General features: G+C 42.6%; 1 protein-coding gene across 1 annotated transcript in view; it reads left to right on the forward strand.

Moving 5' to 3' along the window:
• MYOM2 (myomesin 2) overlaps window positions 1-23,989 on the forward strand; it is an 81,489-nt gene that overhangs the window by 14,853 nt on the left and 42,647 nt on the right. Inside the window, exons 4-12 of the mRNA XM_028722386.2 lie at window positions 3,838-3,979; window positions 4,113-4,270; window positions 6,427-6,519; window positions 14,423-14,511; window positions 14,601-14,651; window positions 16,045-16,209; window positions 18,514-18,675; window positions 21,829-21,970; window positions 23,062-23,261. Coding sequence (XP_028578219.2) covers window positions 3,838-3,979; window positions 4,113-4,270; window positions 6,427-6,519; window positions 14,423-14,511; window positions 14,601-14,651; window positions 16,045-16,209; window positions 18,514-18,675; window positions 21,829-21,970; window positions 23,062-23,261 — 1,202 coding nt within the window. The remainder of the gene's footprint in view (window positions 1-3,837; window positions 3,980-4,112; window positions 4,271-6,426; window positions 6,520-14,422; window positions 14,512-14,600; window positions 14,652-16,044; window positions 16,210-18,513; window positions 18,676-21,828; window positions 21,971-23,061; window positions 23,262-23,989) is intronic.

Consider the following 23,989-nt stretch of genomic DNA (forward strand, 5'->3'; position numbering starts at 1 on the left):
TTGATTTGAAATTCCGATCCAGATCATTGACAGGGAGTTCCTAGTTTTCCTTTCAGTTTTCATATGTGTTACCTTTGTGTCTCTGGCACCCAAGAATTGTGTTTTGTCAGGCACATCAGTAAATGTGGCTTTGGAGCATATTTATAATGGCCGACTACAGCATTCTCCCTACTTCCCCACTCAAGTCCTCAAACAGGAAAGGAAATTATTTCCTACGTTAAGAACTCTCAAAACCTCCTGAAACACCCATGAGGAGCAGTTTCGTTGGCAGAACTGTCAACATGACAAGATGCTTGTAGTGTCCTGGGCTCCTCATTAATTTATTAGGCCTGGAATACTGAAGCATTGAGTGTCTCGTAAATCTCATAGCTGACATATGCCCGTTCTGAAAATAGACTTTAAAAATTGGATTAAGTATGAATCTGCACTGAAATGTGTGTGTGTGTGTGTGTGTGTGTGTGTGGAGTGTAAGCAACTGTACCAAGTTCTTGCTAAAGGCCAAAACTATATGTTTGGGCAACTTACTCATAATATAGTTATCTTCCTCCCTTCCTATTTATCATCGGGGGAGCTTAAGGTGACATCTCAGTTTCAGCCGAGAGATGTACTCCTGTAATAAATATGCTGACAGCCCTGTTCCTGTTTTGTGTGAGTGGCTGTACGGCCACTGACGTATTGCACAACAAATACTCCCCAGGGACATGGACATGGCATGTCATGAAAGGTAGAGTTATAGAGAGATCGCCGTCCCTCTTCCTTTCAGACAAGTTAAGGGTCCCCAAGTGACCTGTTGGCAGCCCCTTGACATCACAGCGGGTGGAATATGAATGCTGATCTCGGTTTAAATAATAAATTTGAAGATGTAGTCTATTCTGCTGCAAGGGACTATTCTGTGCTACTCAGAATAGACCCAGTGAAATTAATGGATGTAAGTTAGGCAACTTCATTAATTTCAGTGGGTTTACTTAATTTCTAAGTAAGTCCAGCGTTGGATAAAGAATGTAAAAAACCCCAGTACGTGATTACATATTACACCTTTGTAGAACAGTTGCCATTATTGTGCTACTCTGCTGTGATCAGCTCTCATGATGCATTAGAACTGGAATGCTTTAGATCACACAGAGAGGCTGCGTCAGATAGGTACTTCCACCTTCGAATCAGCGGCCCCAATGGAGTAGGTCATAGGATTTGATCTACCAATGCCATATTAACAAACTAGTTATCTATTCTTGGGGCAACCACACCACAGGAGTCTGATCAGTGATTTTAAAATGGATGAACAATGGGGAGAATAATCTTATGTTAGGGAAGAGAGAGAACACCACCCATGGTGGAAGCTGAGGGTGGGAAAAAAGGCAATTTTTACCCCAATGCTTCTGGTGTTATCTCATTTTCCATCCTTTCCCCCTCCTATTGGTTCTTATGGGAGGGAAATTCAGTATGCTTCTTGGATTAAAAATTAAGACCTCCTGCAGGACCATGGCCTGGTATTGCTTTATCCCTACCCCCCACTTTAGGATGCATTTATTTTTTTTTAAAAAATGACCCCAGGAGATCTCCCATGGCACATCTACTTGGGTATATAAAACTGTTCAGGCAGAAAAATAACAAAAGTCTAAGATGAGCTGCTCAAATCCCATTTTATTATCTCTCCAAGCACCCACCCTCAGCCCAGTTTCAACAGATGAATCTAAGAAGAGCTCTGCTGGACCATAGTCCCATGTAGTTCAGCATCCTGTTTGCACATTGGCCAACCAAATGAGGAGCTCCTAAGCAGGACTTAAGAGAAACACAACTCTCCCCACTTGTGATCTGTATCGGCTGGTATTCAGAGGCCTCCTGCCCCTGACCTGGCTTGCTTCAGATTCAATTAAAGGGACTGAGGCTTGCTAGCAATGACCTCATTCTCTGTAACTGGGCAAAGTAACTGGGCTTTTTCATGGCCTAAAGTAATGACATGAGTGTTTTTGACAGCTATTGGCTAAGGGTCAATGAAGGCCAAAGAAATAAAAGAGCACTTCTTTGTACAAAATCCATGGACTTATTTAAGAGACTTCTAGGTCTCCTTTTAGGACCATGACCTCACAAAGGAACTCCATAAAACAGCAATAAAGTCTGACAACAATACAATTACCAATAACAACCCACATTTAAAGTGCAATCCTACACAAGGCTACTAGGAAGGAAGTCCGATGGACTTCAGCAGGGCTTGATTATCTTTCAGCAGCGTTGCTAACTGCATTATCAACTTGTCTTCTCCCCCCTCCACTTTCGGAAGCAGAACTAAGCAAAACAACGTGTATGAGCAATTTGGCAGATACAATAGAAGTCACAGGGCACTCTGTGTCGTTCTTAAAAGCACTCCACTCATGTTTGAAGGCTGAAACACAGCTTGAAGGACATATTATTGGAGAACCATCCTTGGCAGTGCCCTCGTTGAAGTCCTTTTTTTCACTCAACATTTGAAACTAGGGCAACTGATGGCATGGTGGAGAAAGTATGAGAGTGGCCGCAGGTACCGTATATACCCTAGATGCCCTCAGGATAAAGTGTGAGCAGATCTCATGGGGCTGTACACTATACATGTGTTAAGCGACCTGTGTGATTGGGCACCCACCACCAAGGATCTGAGACAGAACCAGATTAAGACCTTGAGAGGCATTTCCAAGAGTTTGGTGCCGCCATATATATCTAATTCAAAATATAGGCACTAATAAACTGTAGAATAAAAATTTATTTTTTGAAATGAAATGAAACCTACAGTAAGACGGAAAAAGAAGTTTCTTTTTGTATACTTCCACTTGATTTATATTTATTATATTTATAATTGTGTACAGTGGTACCTCGGGTTACATACGCTTCAGGTTACATACGCTTCAGGTTACAGACTCCGCTAACCCAGAAATAGTACCTCGGGTTAAGAACTTTGCTTCAGAATGAGAACAGAAATCGTGCCCCGGAGGCGCGGTGGCAGCAGGAGGCCCCATTAGCTAAAGTGGTGCTTTAGGTTAAGAACAGTTTCAGGTTAAGAACGGATCTCCGGAACGAATTAAGTACTTAACCACTGTGTGTGTGTGTGTGTTCCCATTTATTGTGGGAGCCTTTTTTGTGGAACCTGGTTCAACTGCGCCATATGGCCCATGGTAATCCCAGCAATGGAACATTTCTGTGGTGCGCCCCCCTTCCCTTGATACCCTAAGCACGTGATTATTTTGCTTAATGGTTAATCCATCCTTGATCTGAGAGCTGGTGTGAGTGCAGTGGTTAGGACTGGAAAGACCTAGGTTCAAATCCGTACTTAGCTCACTGGTTGCTCTTGAAGAAGTCCCCAACCCTGTGGTTGGGGTATGTGTTTTACTGCAAACGTATGTGCTCTTCAAAGGAAAGGAGGGGTGCAAGTGTAATTGCATTACACTGTATATTAAATGTGAGTGGGTTATGCCACCATGACCTTGCTCTCTTGCCAGGACCTTTTCAACCATTGTAGGTTGTGTGGGAAGGTTCAGCTAAGCCCCACATAAAGAAATGTCTCAGTGACATTGGTGGAGGCACTCCAGCCCAGCACCAATTAAGGTCTAATTAGGTGAGCCACTCACAGCAAAGTAAGATGAGGAAGAAGAAGATGCTGGAATGCTTGTGCATCTGCCCCTCAAGATTCTTCTTGCATTATCATGGGAAGGGAAATAGTTCAGAGGACAGAATCTGCATCTCCTTAATGCCACTAATGAAACTTCATAGCTTTCATTTGCCTGCTGTAGAGTTTCAGTAACAACGCGAAGGCTTTGATGCTGGGTTCTTCTCATGTCGTTTTCCCCCACCCCTCCTCTGGTCATGCAGGGTTCAGGAGCAAAAGTCTCAGCACTGGAGCGAACAGAGAAGGATCCGCTTTGTCACCAGCTTGTCCGCCTTGGAGGAGGAGATGCGCACAGCCAGGCTCCTTGCCAGAGAACAACTGGACAGAATTGCCATACAGAGGATGGTACTGTAAGAGGGTCTTTGTCCCTTCCTTAGTTTGTGGGCCTGCTCAAGCACCTTCCTTGCTAAGAGCCTCCGGACTGCCTAGTTCTCCCCTCTTCCTATTTATTTAATTTGTTTCCCCTCTTACGCTGCAGGTAGAGGAGAAGATGGCTTTGGAAAGGTATACCGTTGAAGAGACTATCAGCCGAGCCCCTGAAATTTTGGTGCGGCTTCGGTCTCACACAGTCTGGGAGAAGATGTCTGTCAGGCTTTACTTCACTGTCCAGGGATTTCCCACTCCTGTTGTACAATGGTAAGGCTTTGACCCCTTTCCAGGAATCTCAAAATGGTGTGAGGCTTTACTCATTTGGGAGCTTCGGCTCAGCTATTAAGTGTCACATACATAATGGCTATGTTAAAAATGCTTTGTAATCCTCAAAGACATGCTGGATGGGTGCTTGTTGACATTGCAGTTAAAGGAACCGAAGGCCCCGTCTTTGTACTGCAGACATATACACAGTAGCTATTTTGGAGCACAAAAGCTGTGGCACACTGGCCTAACGGCTTAGAAAAGAAGGAGGGAAACCGCTCTACAAGTTTAAAACTCCTGCTGATTTTAATGGAGCAGCATAGCAGCCCAAGACTACCATTATTGCTTTACAAGAAGAGTTAAATGCTACAAAGTCACCTAAGAAAATGTGAATCAACTGGAACAACGGCGTGAGAGGTGGGCATGGAGCAGTAGAGCAATGCGATCATTGTAGTAATGAGGGTGGGCAGACTTTAGGCTTGTGGAATCTTATATTTTTAGGGAGGTTTTTTCTACTAAAACTCTTAAGGTCTACCAACTGGAACCTGGTGCAGAAGACATACACTTTGATTCAAATAATTCTGAGCCCAAGACATTTTTCAGTACCAAAACTGGCTACACATCTGAAGCTCTCTTCCATTTCCACAGTAGAATTTGGGAACGGGGGAGTCATTGTGTTGCTGCCACTGTCAAGCAGTTGGGAGCTAGGAATCCTTGCCAATCTACTGCCAATATACCAGTAGATGCTGCTGTAGCTTCTCCCCCAGCCTTGTTCTAAACCTTCTGTAAGCTGCAAGTGAGTTGTCTAGGGTTCCCTCAAGAGAAGCACATCTTAATAAGAAGAAGTAACTATAAATCGATCTCAGTGAGTCTGCCCATGCATGTTCACTGACAGTTCAGACACCACATGTGTGAAACAGCCTTCACAGATCAAACACTGTGGAATTTTCACATAATATAATCTTGGATCTCTTTTCACCTGAGGACGTTCATGTATTCAGCTCACAATCATCCAGTGATAAGTCAAAGAGTGAAGAGGCATTGGCAGCGTATCCACATGCCTGAATGTGCCTGTCGTCTAACCTCCATTCTGTTGACTACAGATTTCTCTTTTGTAACCATCTGTTTCCTGGGAAACCTATTTTCTGTTTCATTATTTTAGTCATGACCTGTTTGTTGCTTAATATTATGTCTATCTTCAACTTTATATGAAGTAATTAGGTCTGTGAGCAGAATTAGGGATGTATAAGTAATGTATTTCCACTGTGTTTCACAGTAGCTAAAATGTTGCCTCCCCACTTTCCAGGGTTGCTATCCTGCCAGTTGATATGTATGTGAACGGTTCCTTTTACCCCTTGCCACCTGTCATAGGATCATAGTAAGCTGCTTTACACAAAGACAATTGGTCTATCAGTATTGTCTATACTGACTTGTGGAAGCTCCAGGATTTCAGCAGAAATCTTCTCTATCAACTCTTGGAGCTACTGGGGCTAAACCTGAGGCCTTATGCATGCAACACAGATGCTCTACTGATGAGTTACTGTCCTCCTCCTTTCCCTGCCATTCTAAAGACAGATTTGGTAAGGGCTGGGGATGGAGAAAGACAGATGCTAGCATAAAGCCAAACAGGGAGGCACACAGTTAGGCATGCTCTTCCAGATGTTTCAGGGAGAAATAGGATGTCCGATTGCACCGTAGGGAAGCTTACTGCATGATGGCTGTAATTCAATGGTGCAATAATCACATGCAGTCTCCCATTAGCATGACTATTTGCTTAGGAAGTTCTCCTGTGCCTTTAATAACTGTGCAGAAGAAGGAATGATTGCAGGATAGCTTATAAAGTTTCTAGGGGAGCTGGACTTAGATTCTCTGTTATGCAGCCATTAAAGTGACAGAAGGTCTGTCCTCCTGTGTGCTCAGCCATCCCAGCTGGATTGAGCAGTGAGACTAACTAAATGAGATTATGGACATCTATGTTCAATACACATAGTTTGTACATTTCCCCTACACCATCCGTTCTATATACAGGCAGAAGGTCATTGAAACGGGGCAAACAGCTGGTGTTCTTACCTTGTTTTGTCCTAAATGCCATCAAATTGCTCCTTGCTTACTGTTGCAATTTGTTTATTGGTGTGACCTGTCCTCTTTTCATGTGTTAGGTATAAAAATGAAGAACTGATTACTCCTGCAAGTGAGCCTGGGAAGTACACAATCGAAAGCAAATATGGGGTGCATGTCTTGGATATAAACCGGTAAGGATATCTTCTTCTTCTTTTTTGGGGACGTACGTTTATGTGAATAAAAGACCTCTATAAATATAAAGTACTATGACTATGCCATAGCAACTACAGTGGTGCCTTGCAAGACGAAATTAATTCGTTCCGCGAGTTGTCGCCTTGCGATTTTTTTCGTCTTGCGAAGCACGGTGTCGGGAAAGTTTTGGAAAAGCTTCAAAAATCACAAGTCTTTAAAAACCTCAAAAAAGGCTACCACACCGCGTTCTATGAGTTGCTCCTCGAAGTCAAGTCGCAACTGTATTAACGGTGTTAAGAAAAAGGAAACAAACTTGCAAGACGTTTCCGTCTTGCGAAGCAAGCCCATAGGGAAAATCGTCTTGCGAAGCAGCTCAAAAAACAAAAAACCCTTTCGTCTGGTGAGTTTTTTGTCTTGCGAGGCATTCGTCTTGCGAGGTACCACTGTATAGGGGGAGTCAGATGACCACCCCATGGATTCAGAAAACCTTGGCCACTTGTGTGATTGGTGCATGTGAAGGGACTGTACATTAGAAGAATCCTGATAGGGCTTGAATCCCCCATGTGGATGAGCTATATGTGTGCATATCTACATGTGCATTGGGCACCAAACATATGGCATACCTGTCAACTGCCCCGAGGGGGGAAAATGGACATTTTGTTTTCCCCCATGAGAGCATGGTGGCTATTTGCTCTTGCCCAATGTCGGGCCAATATCTCACTCCAAGAAAGCATGTTTTCCAGGTCCGTGATCTTGCACGGCACCCTAAAACATGTGTTTTAGGGTGCTGTGCCCAAAGAACTGCTTTTTCATGTCTGCAATCTCATGCGGTACCCAAAAACACGTGTTTTGCGGCAACATGACTGAAAAAGTGGTTTTTCTGGGTCCATAATCTTGCGCAGGTCATGTGACTCACATGGGATTTCAGACCCGGAAGAAGGTGTCCTGGATTTGGGGTGCATCACTTGGGAGGGTATGGCCAATATGATCATAGGGGAGAAAGAAGATAATCAGAACCTTCTAATATGTTACACAAACCATTGGTCCTCTTAGACCTCTTAGACTAAGAAGGGAGGGAGTCTATTGCATTGGTAGGCACTGTAAAGCTCACAGTCTACTTGGACCATGACTTACCTGTAGTTAGTTGTTTCAAGTAAAAGTGGGTAAAATATTTTCTTGTGGGTGTGTGTGAGCCCAGGTGGAGACTTGCTTCAGGCAGAGCCTTGTGAAGGAGGGAGATGAAAGCAGGAATGGCTGTCTGAATACTGTAACACAACTTTTGGAAGTATTGACCCAGGCTGGTGGCAGCACCGTTTGGACTCCAGAGCAAAACAGGCTGCAAAATAACCAGATAAATGTGTGGCTCTTACGTTGCTTGCCCCTGATCTAATGGAAATTGATGAAACAAATCCTCGATTTTACCAAGTGCAGGGAAAAACCTGCTGTAAACAGACAACACAAATGATTGTTTGGCCAGTCAGATAATTACAAATCGATCAGGCTGCTGTCTTTGGCGGTCAGCAGCAAATGCTGGCTGGAGTTTAAGTAGCCATAAGCCCATTTAAGGAAAGAGAATGCTAAAGAAGCCAGGGAAATAAGCTAAAATTGACTTTTATAATCATGGGAAATGCAAGCAAAGGCTAATGCTTCATTGTCTCATATCCACTTTCCATAGGAAGGATCAGGGGGGAAATGTTATTTTTTTCTCTCCTAGAAATTAGGCAGAAACCTGTCTAATAGCAGCTTGGAATCTGCCTGATTTAATGTTTGTATCTTTTTCTAGAACAGGTGATGGTCTTTTGTCCATTTCCATTCAGGGAGATGATCCCCCCCCCTCCCCAGTATCTTTCCATGTTATCATTTATTCTGACTTCTTAGGAGTCTTGGGGTCAAACTGTAGATGTGATGGCATTTATGTCTTTAAGCTCTTGTGTGGTGGGAGGGGTAGCCAGCCTGGGGCTGTGATATGGGGAGAGAAGGTTTTCACCCTTTGATTCCAAGCTGGACCAAGGAGTAAAGCCCCCTCCTCATACCATAGTTCCAGTCTGGATATTCCCTCTCTCCATGCCAGTGGTTTATAAGCAAAAGCTAAAGGTGTGAATCCCATCACACTTAGTTTGCACCTGGAAAGGACAATAATCCCTGGAAAAGCCAGTGAATGAAGTCTAGATGCATTTGGCTGAAAGGGTCTTCTTCCAAGCGTCTCTGTATTTGTGTGATTGAAGGTGTGCCTCAGGGAATTTGGACATGTCTTGAGATTGGATGTTTTTGGTGCCTATGCTTGTTTGCTTGGATGAAGAAGAGATCGAGGGGCAGGGAGTGGATGCATTTGGTGGTGCTAATGGAAAAGATGCTGCGCTAATGAATCGCTGAGAAACTTGCTGAATATATATATATCCAGGAGTGATCATTACTTATTACTTTATATAATTAGCTGGGATAAATTAATGGGTACCAGTGAGCAACTGTGCTGTCCAGTGGAGACGCTCTCTTTCTTTCATGGTTTTCTGAGGGCTTTTGTTCTCTTCTTTCCATGTCTATTTTCCTCTCTCTTACACACAACCTAATAAAACTGCCCACCGAAACCAAATCCGATAGCTCAGTTGGTAGAGAATGAGATTCTTGATCACAGGGCCATGGGTTCAAATACTACATGGGGCAAAAAGATTCCTGAATTACAGGGGGGTTGGACTGGATGATGCTTGTGTTTTTTTTGAAAATTTTTTATTCCCCCCCCCCAAATATTTAAGCACACAAACAGATAAACAAAGACATAAACAAATAAACAAACATAAATCATAACCTTTTTGAGCCTTAATCTAATTAACATTGTTAAGTGACTTCCTTGTATCCCCATGGTTGGGTTTCAATGGATATCATTTTAACGGTTTTCCAATTCAGTATTCTTATAAAATTTACTTAATCACTTAACATCTTTCTTTCTAACCAATTCAGTATTCAACATATTGAATCATCACAAATTACATATATAAATCCTAAGCCTATCCGGTATTTGCAAGTCCCCCCCCCCCCCCCAATTAATTTAACTTAACATATTTAACTAAATATTCGTTGAATTATGTGTCCACCACATATTAGTAATACATCATTAACTATGTGCATATGTTTCTTTTTTCTTTTTTTACATTCATTTACTTGCCCCTCCTTTTCTCCAGTAAGCTCAAGGTGCTGTACAATGTTCTTTTTATCCATTTTTATCCTCACAACAACCCCTTGAAGCTGGTTAGGCTCAGAGTGTGACTGGTTCATTCAACGACCTTCATTGCCAAGGGGGCATCTGAATCTGGGCATCCCCAGTTCTAGAATAAAACTCTTAAATATCACTCCAGACTGCAGCTTATTGCAGATTATGGTACGTAATTAATTGAATTAATTAACAGAGTCATACTGTTGCATCCAGAAAGGCACCTACAGCAACTTCTTCTACAGCTGATGTTTGGTGCCGCTTCCCAAGTCTTTTGTGATGTGGTAATTTGGACATCAGACTTTACAATCCCCATATTATAGAAAGGGGGAATATTTGGCGACAGCCAAGAAAAATAAGTCCGAGGTCAGAAAAAGCTGAATGGAGTGCTTTGGGCGTTCCCTCTTGATATTCATTAACAATCTTTGGAATGGAAGGAGAATGAATTTTTTTAGTGTTGCAACAAGGTGTGTATCTGTGCTTTGCACAATGCAGTTTGTATTCACTAGTATTCATGTATACTCTTGAATTATGATATCCAGCCATAAATTTTATTCCACAGTTTAACCCACTCCATCCTTCAGAAAGCCAGGCATTTGCATTCAGGTGAAACTTACTGTCTATCCTGGACAAAAAACCCCAAAACTGATCATGGATTTCCATCACCTTCCTCTGCTTTCATTTAAAACAGGCATGGCCAGACTTGGCCCTCCAGATGTTTTGGGACTACAACTCCCATCTTCCCTAGCTAACAGGACCAGTGGTCAGGGATGATGGGAGTTGTAGTTCCAAAACATCTGGAGGGCCAAGTTTGGCCTTGCCTGACTTAAAACATTTGGGGTTGTGTTTTTTTTGAAAAATAACAACCCCACATAATTAGTGAATGAAGACCACAGTTATGAAGGAGATTCATGATCTGATCTTGCATCTGTTTACATTTTTGTGAAAAGTAGTCCAGAGGAGGTGGGGTCTTATTAAGATTTGAAGATATATCCTGGAAAGTTGCAGACATCTCTAGTGTCATTTTTGGGTGGTGGTGGGGCTACAGAACAGCTAAGATTCTCCGCCTATTTCAGTATTCTTCTCAGCTGTTCATGCCAATATGCTGAGCTTCTAGTCATCCGATACTTGGCCACTTCAAGCAGCTTAGGAATTTCTTGGCTGTCATCTTAGTGGTTCTCTGAAGCTTATGCAGAGAACTTTACCTTCTGATGCAAGTGTGACATTTATTCCTATGAATATACTGGGTGCTCCTTGGCTCCAGTGGAAAAATTCTTGAGGAGCCAAAGATGTGGCATCACCCTATCATTTTTTTAAAAGCTGCAATTGGACACTGTTCCATCTGTCCATTTGCCTTTCTCAGAGGACTCTGACATCTGCACCAAAATCTACTCTCTCTCTCCTCCCCCCCCCCATTTTGGATCCATCAGCTCACTCTGTGTGGTTGTCTCTCTGTGTGTTTGTTTCAACAGCCAGGTGTTGCAGCGTTTATTTTCATATACTGTGGCCTTTCATATTCCTTTTCCTGGAATAAGCAGCAAAACAAAATGGCGTCTCTTTCCCATTCACTGCTTTTCAATTGGTCAGTGTTTCTACTTCCTGTTGAAACCAGTAGCTGAGATCCCAATTTATTAAATCGTGCACCATATGTGAGATTTCACTTATGCGCAGCATTTATCCAGATATGAAGAACCTGTGACCATGCAAGACTTTTCTTCTGCCTGAGGCAGAAGAGCAAATGGTGCCCCGTACCAATTGTACTCAGTATATGTGGTACCAAAAGCTGGTCAAATTATTTTGGTACCTGAGGCAAAACATCTCTAAGGACAACTCTCCCTCCCTGGGAATCAAAATACAACCAAAAAAATTAAACAACTAGTTGTTTACTGCCCTTTCATGACACTCCAAGCCACAGACCAGAAGTGGCAATATCCCTCTGCCTAACAGTAAGATGAGGCTTGGTTGTTGTACTCCAGTTCCCATCAGCTCCACTGGTCATGGATGATGGAAGTTATAGTCCAATACACCATGGAGGCTATAAGTTCCCCATTCCTGAAGTATGATTTCTTATCCTCTACCATGGAATTAATTGATTTCAGATCTTCCCTGCATATTATTGTGTGGTTTCTGCTGTATCATCTACTGTGGCATTACCCTCATTGACTGCTTAAGACCCCAGTTCCTCATGAACTGCTGCCACCCACATGAACCCGCCTGGGGAGATGAGGGATGAGGGAGCTGGCCAGGAACCCAGACAGTTGGCGTGGGGTCCTCTAATCCTGGTGGAGGGATGTCCCAATTCATTGGTTCCTCAGGATCATTGGCAATGTGGAGATCAGATGAGGGAGGAGTCCTGCTCCTTTGCTCCTCATTAGAGGAGGCCTCATGTTTGAGGACCAGGCAAACGGATACGAGGGTACAATCAGTGCCGGATTTATGTATAAGCTAAACAAGCTATAGCTTAGGGCCCCACTCTCTTGGCCCCCCCAAAAAAATTTAAAGGGAAAAAACTGGATGTACATTTCCAAAATATAAGATAAAAAACAAATAAAACAAAACAAAACCTACATACAGTAACAGTGTTGTGTGTTGTGTAGGCTCCTATGATGTAAGTAATGGGCGCCGCATATTGCATATATTCAACACAAAAAACAGTGACAATTTGTTGTTGACAAAGGACAGCTGGACATATAAAGGGCCCCATTACCTTCAGTAGCTTAGGTCCTCATCAAACCTGGGTACGATTCACCTTCCCTTCCATTTGCTAGCCTCTCAGGCAAAGTGCTAATGCCCAAATAGGAATTGTCAGTAAATATTTTCCCAACAAAGTTGTGCCCATAAAAGATAACTCACATTTCTTTACTATTTGTCATGCGAAGGCAGCATCAACAACCTTGTTATTGTCTAGGTACAGTCAGTGCATGATCTGTGTTTCCTTTATTAGCAAGGCTGTTGCTATTTCCACAGAGAGTTTCCACAGGTGTGCAAAATATAGATAAGGATCTAGTGGTGATGATGAAGATAGGGATCTAGTGGTGACAGCAACAGTAAAAAGGCTTCCCTTCACTCTTCAGAAATAGACTGTTATCAGGCACCTTTTGATCCAATCTATAGGTACTGAATTTTGGCTGGTCATTTCAACTTTACAGAAGTCCAGAAACAATTCTGAGTATAGTTTGCCCTTTCAAAAATTATTTGAAGGCATGCACATTTATCAGAAGTGAGCATAAATTTCATTTTAGATTAAAAGGTTTTTTGTTAGCTGCTTTGAGTTCCCTTAGAAAGAAAAGTAGGATAATAAAATAAATAGTATCCACTGCATCCACAGTACAGTCTTGTTTTTCTTTTTGTTTGTTTTTTGCTAATGACTCTAATTCACTTTTTGCAATATAACACACAATTTTCAAGTCTCTGTGACTATTAAATTCCACCGATTCGCCTCTAGTTTTTGCAATGCATGAGCAATGATCTGCCTCTAGGAGGAGCTACAACCCTTAGATATGACTACTGTAAAGTGATTCCAGAGTTTACTGTCATTCATAAGCGAGTTATCAAAATGAAGTAGTGAACATTTCACCTTTCAGTGATGTCATAGACCAAAGGAAGTGCTCTGATTGCAGATCTTCACTTTATTTTTCCTCCTCATTCCCTCCTCTCCCTTTTCCTCATGCAAAGCAAGGCTGTGAAATTGTTTCTTTCGCGAAAAGATCCACTTCACACCACAAAAGCTAACCGGGCATCCCAACTCTCTGTGTCGGTTATCGTCTGTCAAATCAGAAGCAAATGTGAAAGCGATAGTTATATCCTTCTTTTTTCACCTTTCCTTATCTATAATATATCTATCTAATCTCAGTATGAACTTTGCAGAGGAAATCTGAAATTTCATCTTTAAAGGCACAGACGTTCAAGATGTGGTCTCCTGTCCTGTCACTTAGAAGGAAATTTGCCTAGTGAACATGTTAGGATATACCTGGATTTTATAAAGAAGCATTCAAGCACATATTCTCAAATGTATCACAAAAGTATTGCAGTTTTTTTTAAAGGTTTCTTGCAGGACCCTGGGGCCTGAAGACTCAGGGGAAGTTCAATTTTAAAACACGTTCCAAAGAGTTTGATTCCTTCTGTGCCCATCTTTATGGCGTTGTTGTTGTTTAGTTGTGTCCGACTCTTTGTGACCCCATGGTCCAGAGCACGCCAGGCACACCTGTCTTCCACTGCCTCCCACAGTTTGGTCAAACTCATGCTGGTAGCTTTGAGAACACTTTATGGCATTACTTGGGTCAAATTCATCTGTGGAAGTAGAAAGTCTTGTTTCTGCTAAATGAGCAATATCAGACTTCTTGCTGCAGTTTTGAAGCTGAACCTGTATTTCAGGGGTAGGGGATTGTTTTTCAGCCTGAGGGCTGCCTCCCTTTGTGGAAGAGCTTTTGGGGACCATATGCCAGTGGTGGGAGGTGCTGGAACACACACTGGGTGGATTCAATACCAAAAGTGTGCAGGGCCACCCCCACTCTATTTCTCTGATAGACACACACAGGGGTGGTGCGTCCCATTTTGCCTTGTGAGTTGAAACAGGAAGTGTCTGTGGAGAAGAGGCTGAGCCAGTTCTCCCTCCTCTGCCAAACCCTGGCAGTCTAGTAAAAAGGTTTTGTAAGTATTGTGATCTTGTTTGCATCTCTCCCTCTGACCCTTTTTAGAGCTCACTATGATGACACCGCTACCTACACCGCCGTGGCGACAAATGTGCATGGTCAGGCGTCTACCAGTGCTGCTGTCGTCGTGAGGAGTAAGTAAGCTACAGAGACAGTCCAAAGAGAAATGCCCACAACGATGCTTAAGTTGCTCGTGTCAGAACTGTTTGTCCCTTTCTTTCAGGGTTCAGAGGCGATGAGGAGCCTTATCCTGCTGGAGTTCATCCTATTACCTGTAAGTCCACTTAGTAATTTGATGTAGTCATATGGGTGTCAGGAGTCTCTGTAGTACATTTCCCCAGAATCATAATAAATTTTGCTTCAAGTCTGCTTTTGGGGACAATTTAAGATGGCAGTTTTAACCTATACAGCTCTGAACAGCCTGGGGCCTGCCTATCTTAGAAATACCTCAATCTCAATGAGCTCTTTGCACCCATCTTGTGGGTGCCAAATAGCATCAGCTGGGGCTGTTGCGTGTCAAGGTCTCCAAGCCACCCCAAATAAAACACAATTCACACATAATTTTAGTTTAAGGTTTTTGGCATAATTTTGGCCACAACTTTATTAAAAAAAAAAAAGTGAGTGGTTGCTTAGGCCTTGGTTATGACTATCTGACCCTGCATGGGGACAGACTGACATTTCGCACGACCGCGAAAGTCAAAAAGGGAGGACATTTTGGAGAGAGGGATGGAGAAGGGGACTTTCCCTCACCTCTCCCCAAATGCTCCCAGGGGCTCTTGCGTGGCCCTAGGCCCTTGTCAGGGGTTCAGACAAAAGCATGGCAAGCCCCTGGATTCCTTTAATGGAATACCCTTGCAGCAGCAGCATTAGAGGGGCAGGCACAGTCAATCCATGCCCCTCTACCAACCAAATCCTAACACCAATGCCTAACCGCAACATTACAAGTTGTGACGATTTGCTATGCAGTAGGCAAAAACCAAATGGCCCCAGCCAATCAGCCAAATGGACAAAATTCCTACCAGGCCCCTGCCCCAAAAGCAGACGACCCCATGACAGGCATAGCAAGGTCAACCCAAACAACCCTAAATATAGGGAGGGTGGGCGGGCAATCCGATGCACGCAGCGGAAAGAGGAAGCTCAATGCTGCGTGCAGGGGTTTTAACATTTCTAGCTGTCAATCAGAAAATGGCAACATCAAAATCTCCCCCACAACAAGGGGAGCCCAATCACAACAGTGGCCAACTCAATTTTACCCACCCAGTAACAGTGGGGTGTCCTGTAAGCTCCCACCGCAACACGTGCTCTCCATTAAGGAGAACACGCTATATAGCAGGACCTTCTAAGCCAAGGTTTCCCAAACTTGGGTCTCTAGCTGTTTTTGGACTACATTTCCCATCATCCCTGACCACTGGTCCTGCTAGCTAGGGATGATAGGAGTTGTAGTCCAAAAACAGTTGGAGACCCAAGTTTGGGAAACCCTGTTCTAAGCAGTGCTCCTGGTCTGTGGAATTCCTTCTCAAAACAAGCTCACCAAATGATCAACTCCTGAGGGAAAGTCTAAACTGTCCTATGTTTGATGTCTTGCTGGGGTTATGCATTTCTCTATCTTGTTTTTTCTCCCTCTATTACTGTATTTCACGCTAGCTTCATTCTTCTTTTGCTTACAGTGCCCATGCCCCTGGACATCTGCTTCTCCCATTTTGATGTTCAGTTCTTGGAGAGGTTTGGTGTCACCTTTGGTGTGGAAGGGGAAACGTTGACCCTCAGGTGTGATCTGCTGATCACCCCAGAGCTGAATCGCCTTCGACCTCGTGCTGAGTGGTACAGAGATGGTAAGTTTTTCTTTCTTCAGGTGAAACATGTGGCTGCTCTTAAATGGCCGCTCACCTTTTTCTCAGGTGGGCGGTGGTTGCGGCCTTAAAGTTGTGGCCATTTTAAAATCCACATTGTTGTTTGCTTGAGTCATTTTATTTCACTTTAGTCGCTGCCAGGGTAGGGGGCACTGCAACTGGGAATGCAGTTTTATTTTGAATTTTTCAAGGGGTATAGTATTGTGTGATGTCAGTCAGAAGCGTACTCTGTGGGTGTCCTTGGGTAGATTCCTCAAGAGCACCAGACATGTTGATAGTGACTGCTATCTCTCTGCAAATCTTCAATGTACTCTGAATTAATAGCATCAGTCTAGAAAGCCAATGGTAAAAGCCCTCTTGGGTAAGAGCGTTACTAATGGACTGATGAATATTTTTCTTTAAAAAGTACTGATTTTAGCACACTCAGCATAGATAAGTCTGGGTTTGCGTTCATTCCCTTGTACAAGTTGTTTCATTTTTCTCAGTATTAAAATCTTTCCCTCCTCATCTTTTTTTTCTGAATTAATTATACGAACGGAAAAGGTGGACTTCCGCAGTTTACTTCCCCTAATTGGACCCATGGGAATTTTCTGCTTGCTCCAAATTACTATAGTTTAAAGCATTTATTGGCTATTAAACTCTGGGGAATGCAGTATGTATAAAAATCAGATAAGTCAGATCCTGTTTATGGTTCACACATTCTAGAAGTACAAAGAGACACATTTCAGTTTTCTGCTGCTGATTAACATTACAGGATTTCCATTCTAAAATACTTGGCAAAAGTAGGCTTGCCATACAACAGGAAAATTCACAACATGTCCTGATTTTGAGGTGTAAAATTGGCATTGTGGTTTTTATACAGTATATGTTGATAGCTGCCCAGAGTGGCTGGGGCGACCCAGTCAGATGAGTGGGATGTAATAATAATAATAATAATAATAATAATAATAATAATAATAATAATAATGGAATAGGACATCCCTATTTTCATTGGAGAAATGTTGGAGGGTATGGATCCAGGATATGACCTACAACATGCTTTCAGCCAATGATATATTGAGATGGCCACTGGTTGTCACGGAAGCCATGAAGTCCTCAATTGGGACACTCAAGGAGGCCTTGATATGAAAGTTTTGTTTCCCAACACTACTCTGTGGGAGTTCTCCAACATCACCTTCTGGCCCCAGCACAAGGCACAAATGACATTACAATCACTTAATTGCATAGGTGTTAATTGCACAGTTAATTGCACGCTTAATTGCACAGTCTAAAATATTCTGACTTTTGAAAGTTGTCTGCGTATTTCCAGACACAACTCGTGCAGAGATCTGAACTTAAGTGCTCATTGTAACAAGACCTTATTGATTAGACTATATCTGTATAGAACAGTTCTCAGGAAGCTAAACACGCCCCCTTGCCCTAAAAGTAGCCAAATCAATTATTAAGGTAAGAGGTAAGAACTGGAATCGGTGGGATCTTCTTTAGCCAAGATAAAATATTCTACACGTTTCATTGCATCAATTGCACTAGTCATACTGATTAATTTACATTAATTTTGAGTCACAACCTCTCACCTGTGAGAAATTCAAACTTAATTTGATTCACTGCTCAGCAGGAATGCCCACAAGATTTTAAATTAAGTGTGTATTTATAGCAGACTTCAGATTAAACTGAAATCTGGCCTTAAGTCATTTCCCCCCCTTCCAATTTAATCTGACACATGCCTTGGATAGAGAAGTTTATTTAAAAGGATCAAAAGTGCATACACAGAGTGATAACTCTTGATTAGGTGTGTGCAATCCAGCCAAAGTTAAGCATATTTAAATCCCATTGATTTATGTGGGAGAGCAAAGCCTGTGCTTAACTCGCTGTTGTTGAAATCAATAGGTCTTAAAATACTTAACTTTGACTGGATCGTTCTCTAGATTATGTTTTCATGACACTGCTTCAAAAGGGTTTGTGGTTTTTTTGGTAGGGGGAATGGGGTCCAGGTGAGCTAATTTGTTTAAAATGGCAGTGTTGAGACATCTAGTCACCAGGTCTCTGAGGGACAGTCTTGAGTAGTGCAAAAATAGAATACGCATATCTTTATATAATTGGAGGTGGCATGAATCTGAAGGTTGACAGTTTGGTTCTTTAAAGATAGAACTTTAAAAGATACGCTCTAAAGTTTCTCCTGAATACGTTTACCCTAAAACGACTGTCTCAATGATTCAGCGCAGGTCAGAATAGGATCAAGGTCAGTCAGTCACTGCTAACCTGATGATATGTGCAAATCTGTTCCAGATGTGCTTGTGAAAGATTCCAAGTGGACAAAATCATTCTTTGGAGATGGCCGGGCAGCACTGTCCTTTACCCACCTGAACAAGGATGATGAAGGCTTATATACGTTGCGTTTAGTTTCGAAAGGAGGAGTGAGTGAATACAGTGCATTTCTGTTTGTGAGAGGTATGGTGTTCTTTGGTATTGTTGTTGTTTAGTCGTTTAGTCGTGTCCGACTCTTCATGACCCCATGGACCAGAGCACGCCAGGCACTCCTGTCTTCCACTGCCTCCCACAGTTTAGTCAAACTCATGCTGGTAGCTTTGAGAACACTATCCAAGCATCTCGTCCTCTGTCGTCCCCTTCTCCTTGTGCCCTCCATCTTTCCTAACATCAGGGTCTTTTCCAGGGAGTCTTCTCTTCTCATGAGGTGGCCAAAGTATTGGAGCCTCAGCTTCAGGATCTGTCCTTCCAGTGAGCACTCAGGGCTGATTTCCTTAAGAATGGAGAGGTTTGATCTTCTTGCAGTCCATGGGACTCTCAAGAGTCTCCTCCAGCACCATAATTCAAAAGCATCAATTCTTCTGCGATCAGCCTTCTTTATGGTCCAGCTCTCACTTCCATACATCACTACTGGGAAAACCAGAGCTTTAACTATATGGACCTTTTTTGGCAAGGTGTTCTTTGGTATATGGAATGATTATGCTTTGTTCTGCATGTCTGATCATCAGAACTGGGAGTGGGGGGAGGTAGGCCTCAACAGTCTATCTTTGCCAGATGTCATCACCATGGAAAATTAGGAGACATGTCCCTTAGAGACACTCCCTTTCAGGGGTTATGCTTGTTGTGGCTGACTATCATGCAAGAACACGGATGCAACACGGATGCAACACTTGTATGTCCACACCATGGTGCTCGCATGTACAGGAGAATTCGATTCAATTCATGGAATGCCTGAGGGAGAAAAGAAAAAGGGGTTGCCTAAATCAGATGTGTAAATGAAAAGGAGAGGAATACATTAAGATAGAATGAAGGTCACCATTTGACCTCACATTTGCGTTCACGATTCCCCCTGGCAAGTCAGAATCAGATTATATGAGTCCATAAGGGAAGGGGCTCCATTTTAAATTCCTTCTTTTAAATGAGCACATTTTTGTTATGTGTAGCATTTTAGATTTCGTTAAATACTTCGGGAGAAATCCTCTGCTATAAGCAGCCGAGCTATGCTGCATTATACTCTGTGACAGAATAGCTCTGATAATAAACTTATTTTCTTGCAAGTATAAACGATTTCAGTAGAATTTACTTCCAAGGAAGTTCACTCTGACTTCCAACCTTAGAAATACTGTGGGTTTTGGGTTTTTTTACATACACATCTTCTGTGCCGTTTGGTGTGACAAAAATTTACCATTTCTCTCTCTGAAACAAGTACCAATGTCATCTCATAAAACTTGCTAGCTCTCTGTTTTTTGTTCTTGTTTTTCCCTTCACTGGAGCCATATTTTGTTTCTCCAGTATACTCTTTGCTCATAAACTTACATGGAAAATTCCACCTCAGAGAAGACAAGATGGCAGAAGGTGCAAGTTGAATGTTCATAGTGGCCAGCTCTGATACAGGGAGATGGAACTTGCAGCCCCCCAGACTCCAACTCCCATCATGCATTGGCACTGGCTATACTGAGGCTGATGGGAGTTGGAGTCCAACAAGATCTGGAGGTCAACAGATTCTTGTTCTAATACATGCTCCCCAATGAACGAATCTCTGAACTAAGGGGGCTTCAAGGCAACATGGGTGTTGAAGATGTTTATTTTCATTTAAAAAATAATAATCCCCAAAGAAAAGTGAACATTACTGAAATTGAGACAGTTATGAAAGGGCAGCCAATCCACATTTTGGGTAAGAAGCCCAACATTGGTAAGATAAAAAACAATCCTGAGAGAAAAATAATCTCAAAGAGCCAGTATTTCAACAGATTAGCTATAACATCCAGAACAAGCACTCATACTTTACATTGTGGGTGCCCTTTGTGGGATTGTGCTACAGTTCACAGGGAACTTACTGGCAAACAGGGGCTGGCCTGCCTCTCAGTGTTATTATTTGGAGGTTCACGCCCAGCCCCAGTAGTCAAGTTTCATTGCTGGGAGCTGGGACCAGACCCATTTATATATAGGAGGTGGAGCCAACAGTAGCCAGGCAGTTGGCTCTGGAGATTCACCCACCCTCCTCTCCCTTAGTTTAATGTTTTCTTGTTTGCAGGTTAACGTTTTCTTCCTGTTTAGTGGGCGTGGCTACGGTCTTTGACTGGTTGCTGTTGAAGGACCAGGAAGAAATTTTCCTGCATTGGCAGGTTTTGTCTTCCCCATAGCAATTCGTCATAACTTTGGCGGTTTATAGCCTTGGGTGGAATCCTTTAGTCTTTCCTTCCCTATGGGGGGGGGGCATGAAGTGGTGACTCACCCCCCCCCGTGGCGGCGATTCCAGGGTCCCTTCTTAAAAGGGGTTATATATATGGGTGTCACTGGTCATACACCGAAAGTCAACTACCCTGCGTGTGGGGATATGGCCTGGGCTGCCTGCGTACACATACATCTTGCAGTGCATCCCCATATCCCATTTACCCTGAGGAGCCCCAGTTCCCCCAGCTGGGGGGCTGGGAGGGATACACGCCCAAGACCTAAGCCAAGGTCTTCCTACATTTGGAAGTTTATTAAAGTTGTGGCCTAATTTTAATTCCATAACACATCAGAGTCTTTAGTCTTTCTTTATGATCCCTGGGGGCTGTGGCTGGTCACGTAAACTGGATATTCTTTAAGGCCCAACCGTAGTGTAATGTTGTTGTTTTTTTGCATACTCTTTCCTTAATGCATGCACAATGTATGTTCTGGAGGGACATATTTTCCTGTATATAAAATCCCTTTATACAGCTGGATCTATCATGGCATGAAATGCCACTTCTTCCTTTTTTGCACGAATGATTTATGACACGTAGCTTATTGTCGCAACGTCAGTTCCTCAGGTTTAGAGCTGAACTTCTTTTTAAAGCCACCAAATTTATGCCTCCCACCCCCCGGTTTAGTTTAATTGAAACCCAGAATCATCGTCATCAAGTTTATTTTCCAAACAATGCTCAAAGCAATTCACAAGAATAGGAAACAAAGCAATAGGTATAACATAGTCATAAATATCGCAAACACATTTCATAAATATGGTAATTTATATCCACATTAGCAAACTAACAGAAACATTGCTCGTGGGTTTCATATACACGCACCCGCTGAGAATATCAACTGAATTATGGCTCAGATGTCATTAAATCTACATTTTTTGCTTGGTTTCAGATGCTGATGCCCTGGTAATGGGGGCACCAGGAGCACCAATGGATGTGAAATGTTATGATGCCAACAGAGATTATGTTATTGTTACTTGGAAACCACCCAATACAACCCACGAAGCTCCAGTTATTGGCTATTTTGTGGACAGGTATATGTCTGGTGGGGTTGCTGTTTCTTTCGTACATCAAACCCATAAACAATGATTAAGGAGTGTAACACTGGTTTTTACTTGCTATGGTGAATTAAGAGCAGTATCATTCGGGTTTCTTTTATTGCTCCTGTTTCTGTGTGGGGTTTATGATTTTGTCACCAAGTCTCCAGCCTCAGTTCCAGCCTTATTTGAGCTGGGTCACACAAGCAGATACATGGGATAGCCATCTGGGATAGTTCAGCATGAAACTCTTAATCTTACGGTGGTGGGTTCAAGCCCCAACTTGGGCAAAAAATTCCTGCATTGCAAGGGGTTGGACTAGTTGACCCATGTGGTCTCTTCTAACTCTACAATTCTATGATAAATCACACCTGAATGTGTGTCAGCTCCATGGGGTCTTATCAGTATTTTGTCACTACACCTCCATTAGCACCATAACTTACAGCAGAACCCTGTTTTGCCTCCCAGTGTTTCTGAAGTCACTGACCAGACTCCACATTCAGCAGGGATGTGTATGGCAAGAAATAACATACAGTGGTACCTCGCAAGACGAATGCCTCGCAAGACGGAAAACTCGCAAGACGAAAGGGTTTTTGGTTTTTTGAGTTGCTTCGCAAGACGATTTTCCCTATGGGCTTGCTTCGCAAGACGGAAATGTCTTGCAAGTTTGTTTCCTTTTTCTTAAAACCGTTAATACAGTTGTGACTTGACTTCAAGGAGCAACTCATAGAACGCGGTGTGGTAGCCTTTTTTGAGGTTTTTGAAGACTTTGGTGATTTTTGAAGCTTTTTCCAAAACTTTTCCGACACCGTGCTTCGCAAGACGAAAAAAAATCGCAAGACGACAAAACTCGCGGAACGAATTAATTTCGTCTTGCGAGGCACCACTGTACATGTCTTCAACAACCCTAACAAACAATGTAAGAGGAGTTTTATGCATGGCTTTGCCATTCAGTTTTGTTCTATGTTCCTGGAGCAGTGTGGGATCCTGTCACAGAGAAGTATCTCATCTTTGGCATTAGCTGGCTGTTACGAAATGTTGGAAAGCTTTTTCTTCCCCTTGTCTTTTTGTCCCTTTCCAAAACCCAGATGTGAAGTGGGTACTGAAAACTGGGTTCAGTGCAATGATGCTCCTGTTAAAATCTGCAAATATCCAGTGACTGGGCTGTTTGAAGGGCGTTCCTACACATTCCGTGTGAGGGCAGTCAACCAGGCTGGCATCAGCAGGCCATCTAGAATCTCTGAAGCAGTCGCAGCTCTGGACCCCGTTGACTTGGAAAGATTGCAAAGTAAGTAACATGTGAATGAAAGAACTCTTCAGCATTTATTCAAGCTGCAACCTGTTAAGTTGTGGGTGAACATATCAGATGACACAGTGATTCTTCAAGCAGCTCTTGTTTATTCACAGGCCAGGATAGAACTGAACTGAAGGGTTCAGTCAGCCTGCTTATATAGAGCTCCAGTACAACGTTACTGTAACAACTTTCTAAAACTATCCAATCACTGAACGTCACTTTCAATCCCTTATTTGCATAACTATCTACAGTATCCCCCTGCTGGCCCAGGGTGAGAACTTCAGTACATAACACAACCTTACACATATTTACTAAGAGGTATGTCCCACTGATTTCAGTGGGACTTCTGCTTGTATTAAAATGTTGAGAATTGCATTGTAACTTAATATTTGAAAGGATTTTTTTTAATAGCAGAAGGAGGTTTTTTGTGGGGAAGTGGAGAGGTCTGTTCCCCCAATTATCTTCACTAGCTAACGATAACACAAGGGAGCACCAACCTTGATATGCTTGGCTTTCTTGCTGTCAGAATTAAAAGGTGCACTCTATGATCCACATGGGTTCCTTTTATTTGTATTATTTCAACATTCAAAATTGATTTTTCAGATATAGTACTCAACCTGTACATCAGAATAGTTTTCTACAACCAGTAAGCTCTTTCTCCTGCTTCTTCCCTCTGCATCTTTAAAAGCCTTTGAAACTCCTCTTGATTATTTCAAGTAAAA

Source organism: Podarcis muralis, chromosome 3, assembly GCF_964188315.1.
Source record: "Podarcis muralis chromosome 3, rPodMur119.hap1.1, whole genome shotgun sequence".
NCBI lineage: Eukaryota > Metazoa > Chordata > Lepidosauria > Squamata > Lacertidae > Podarcis > Podarcis muralis.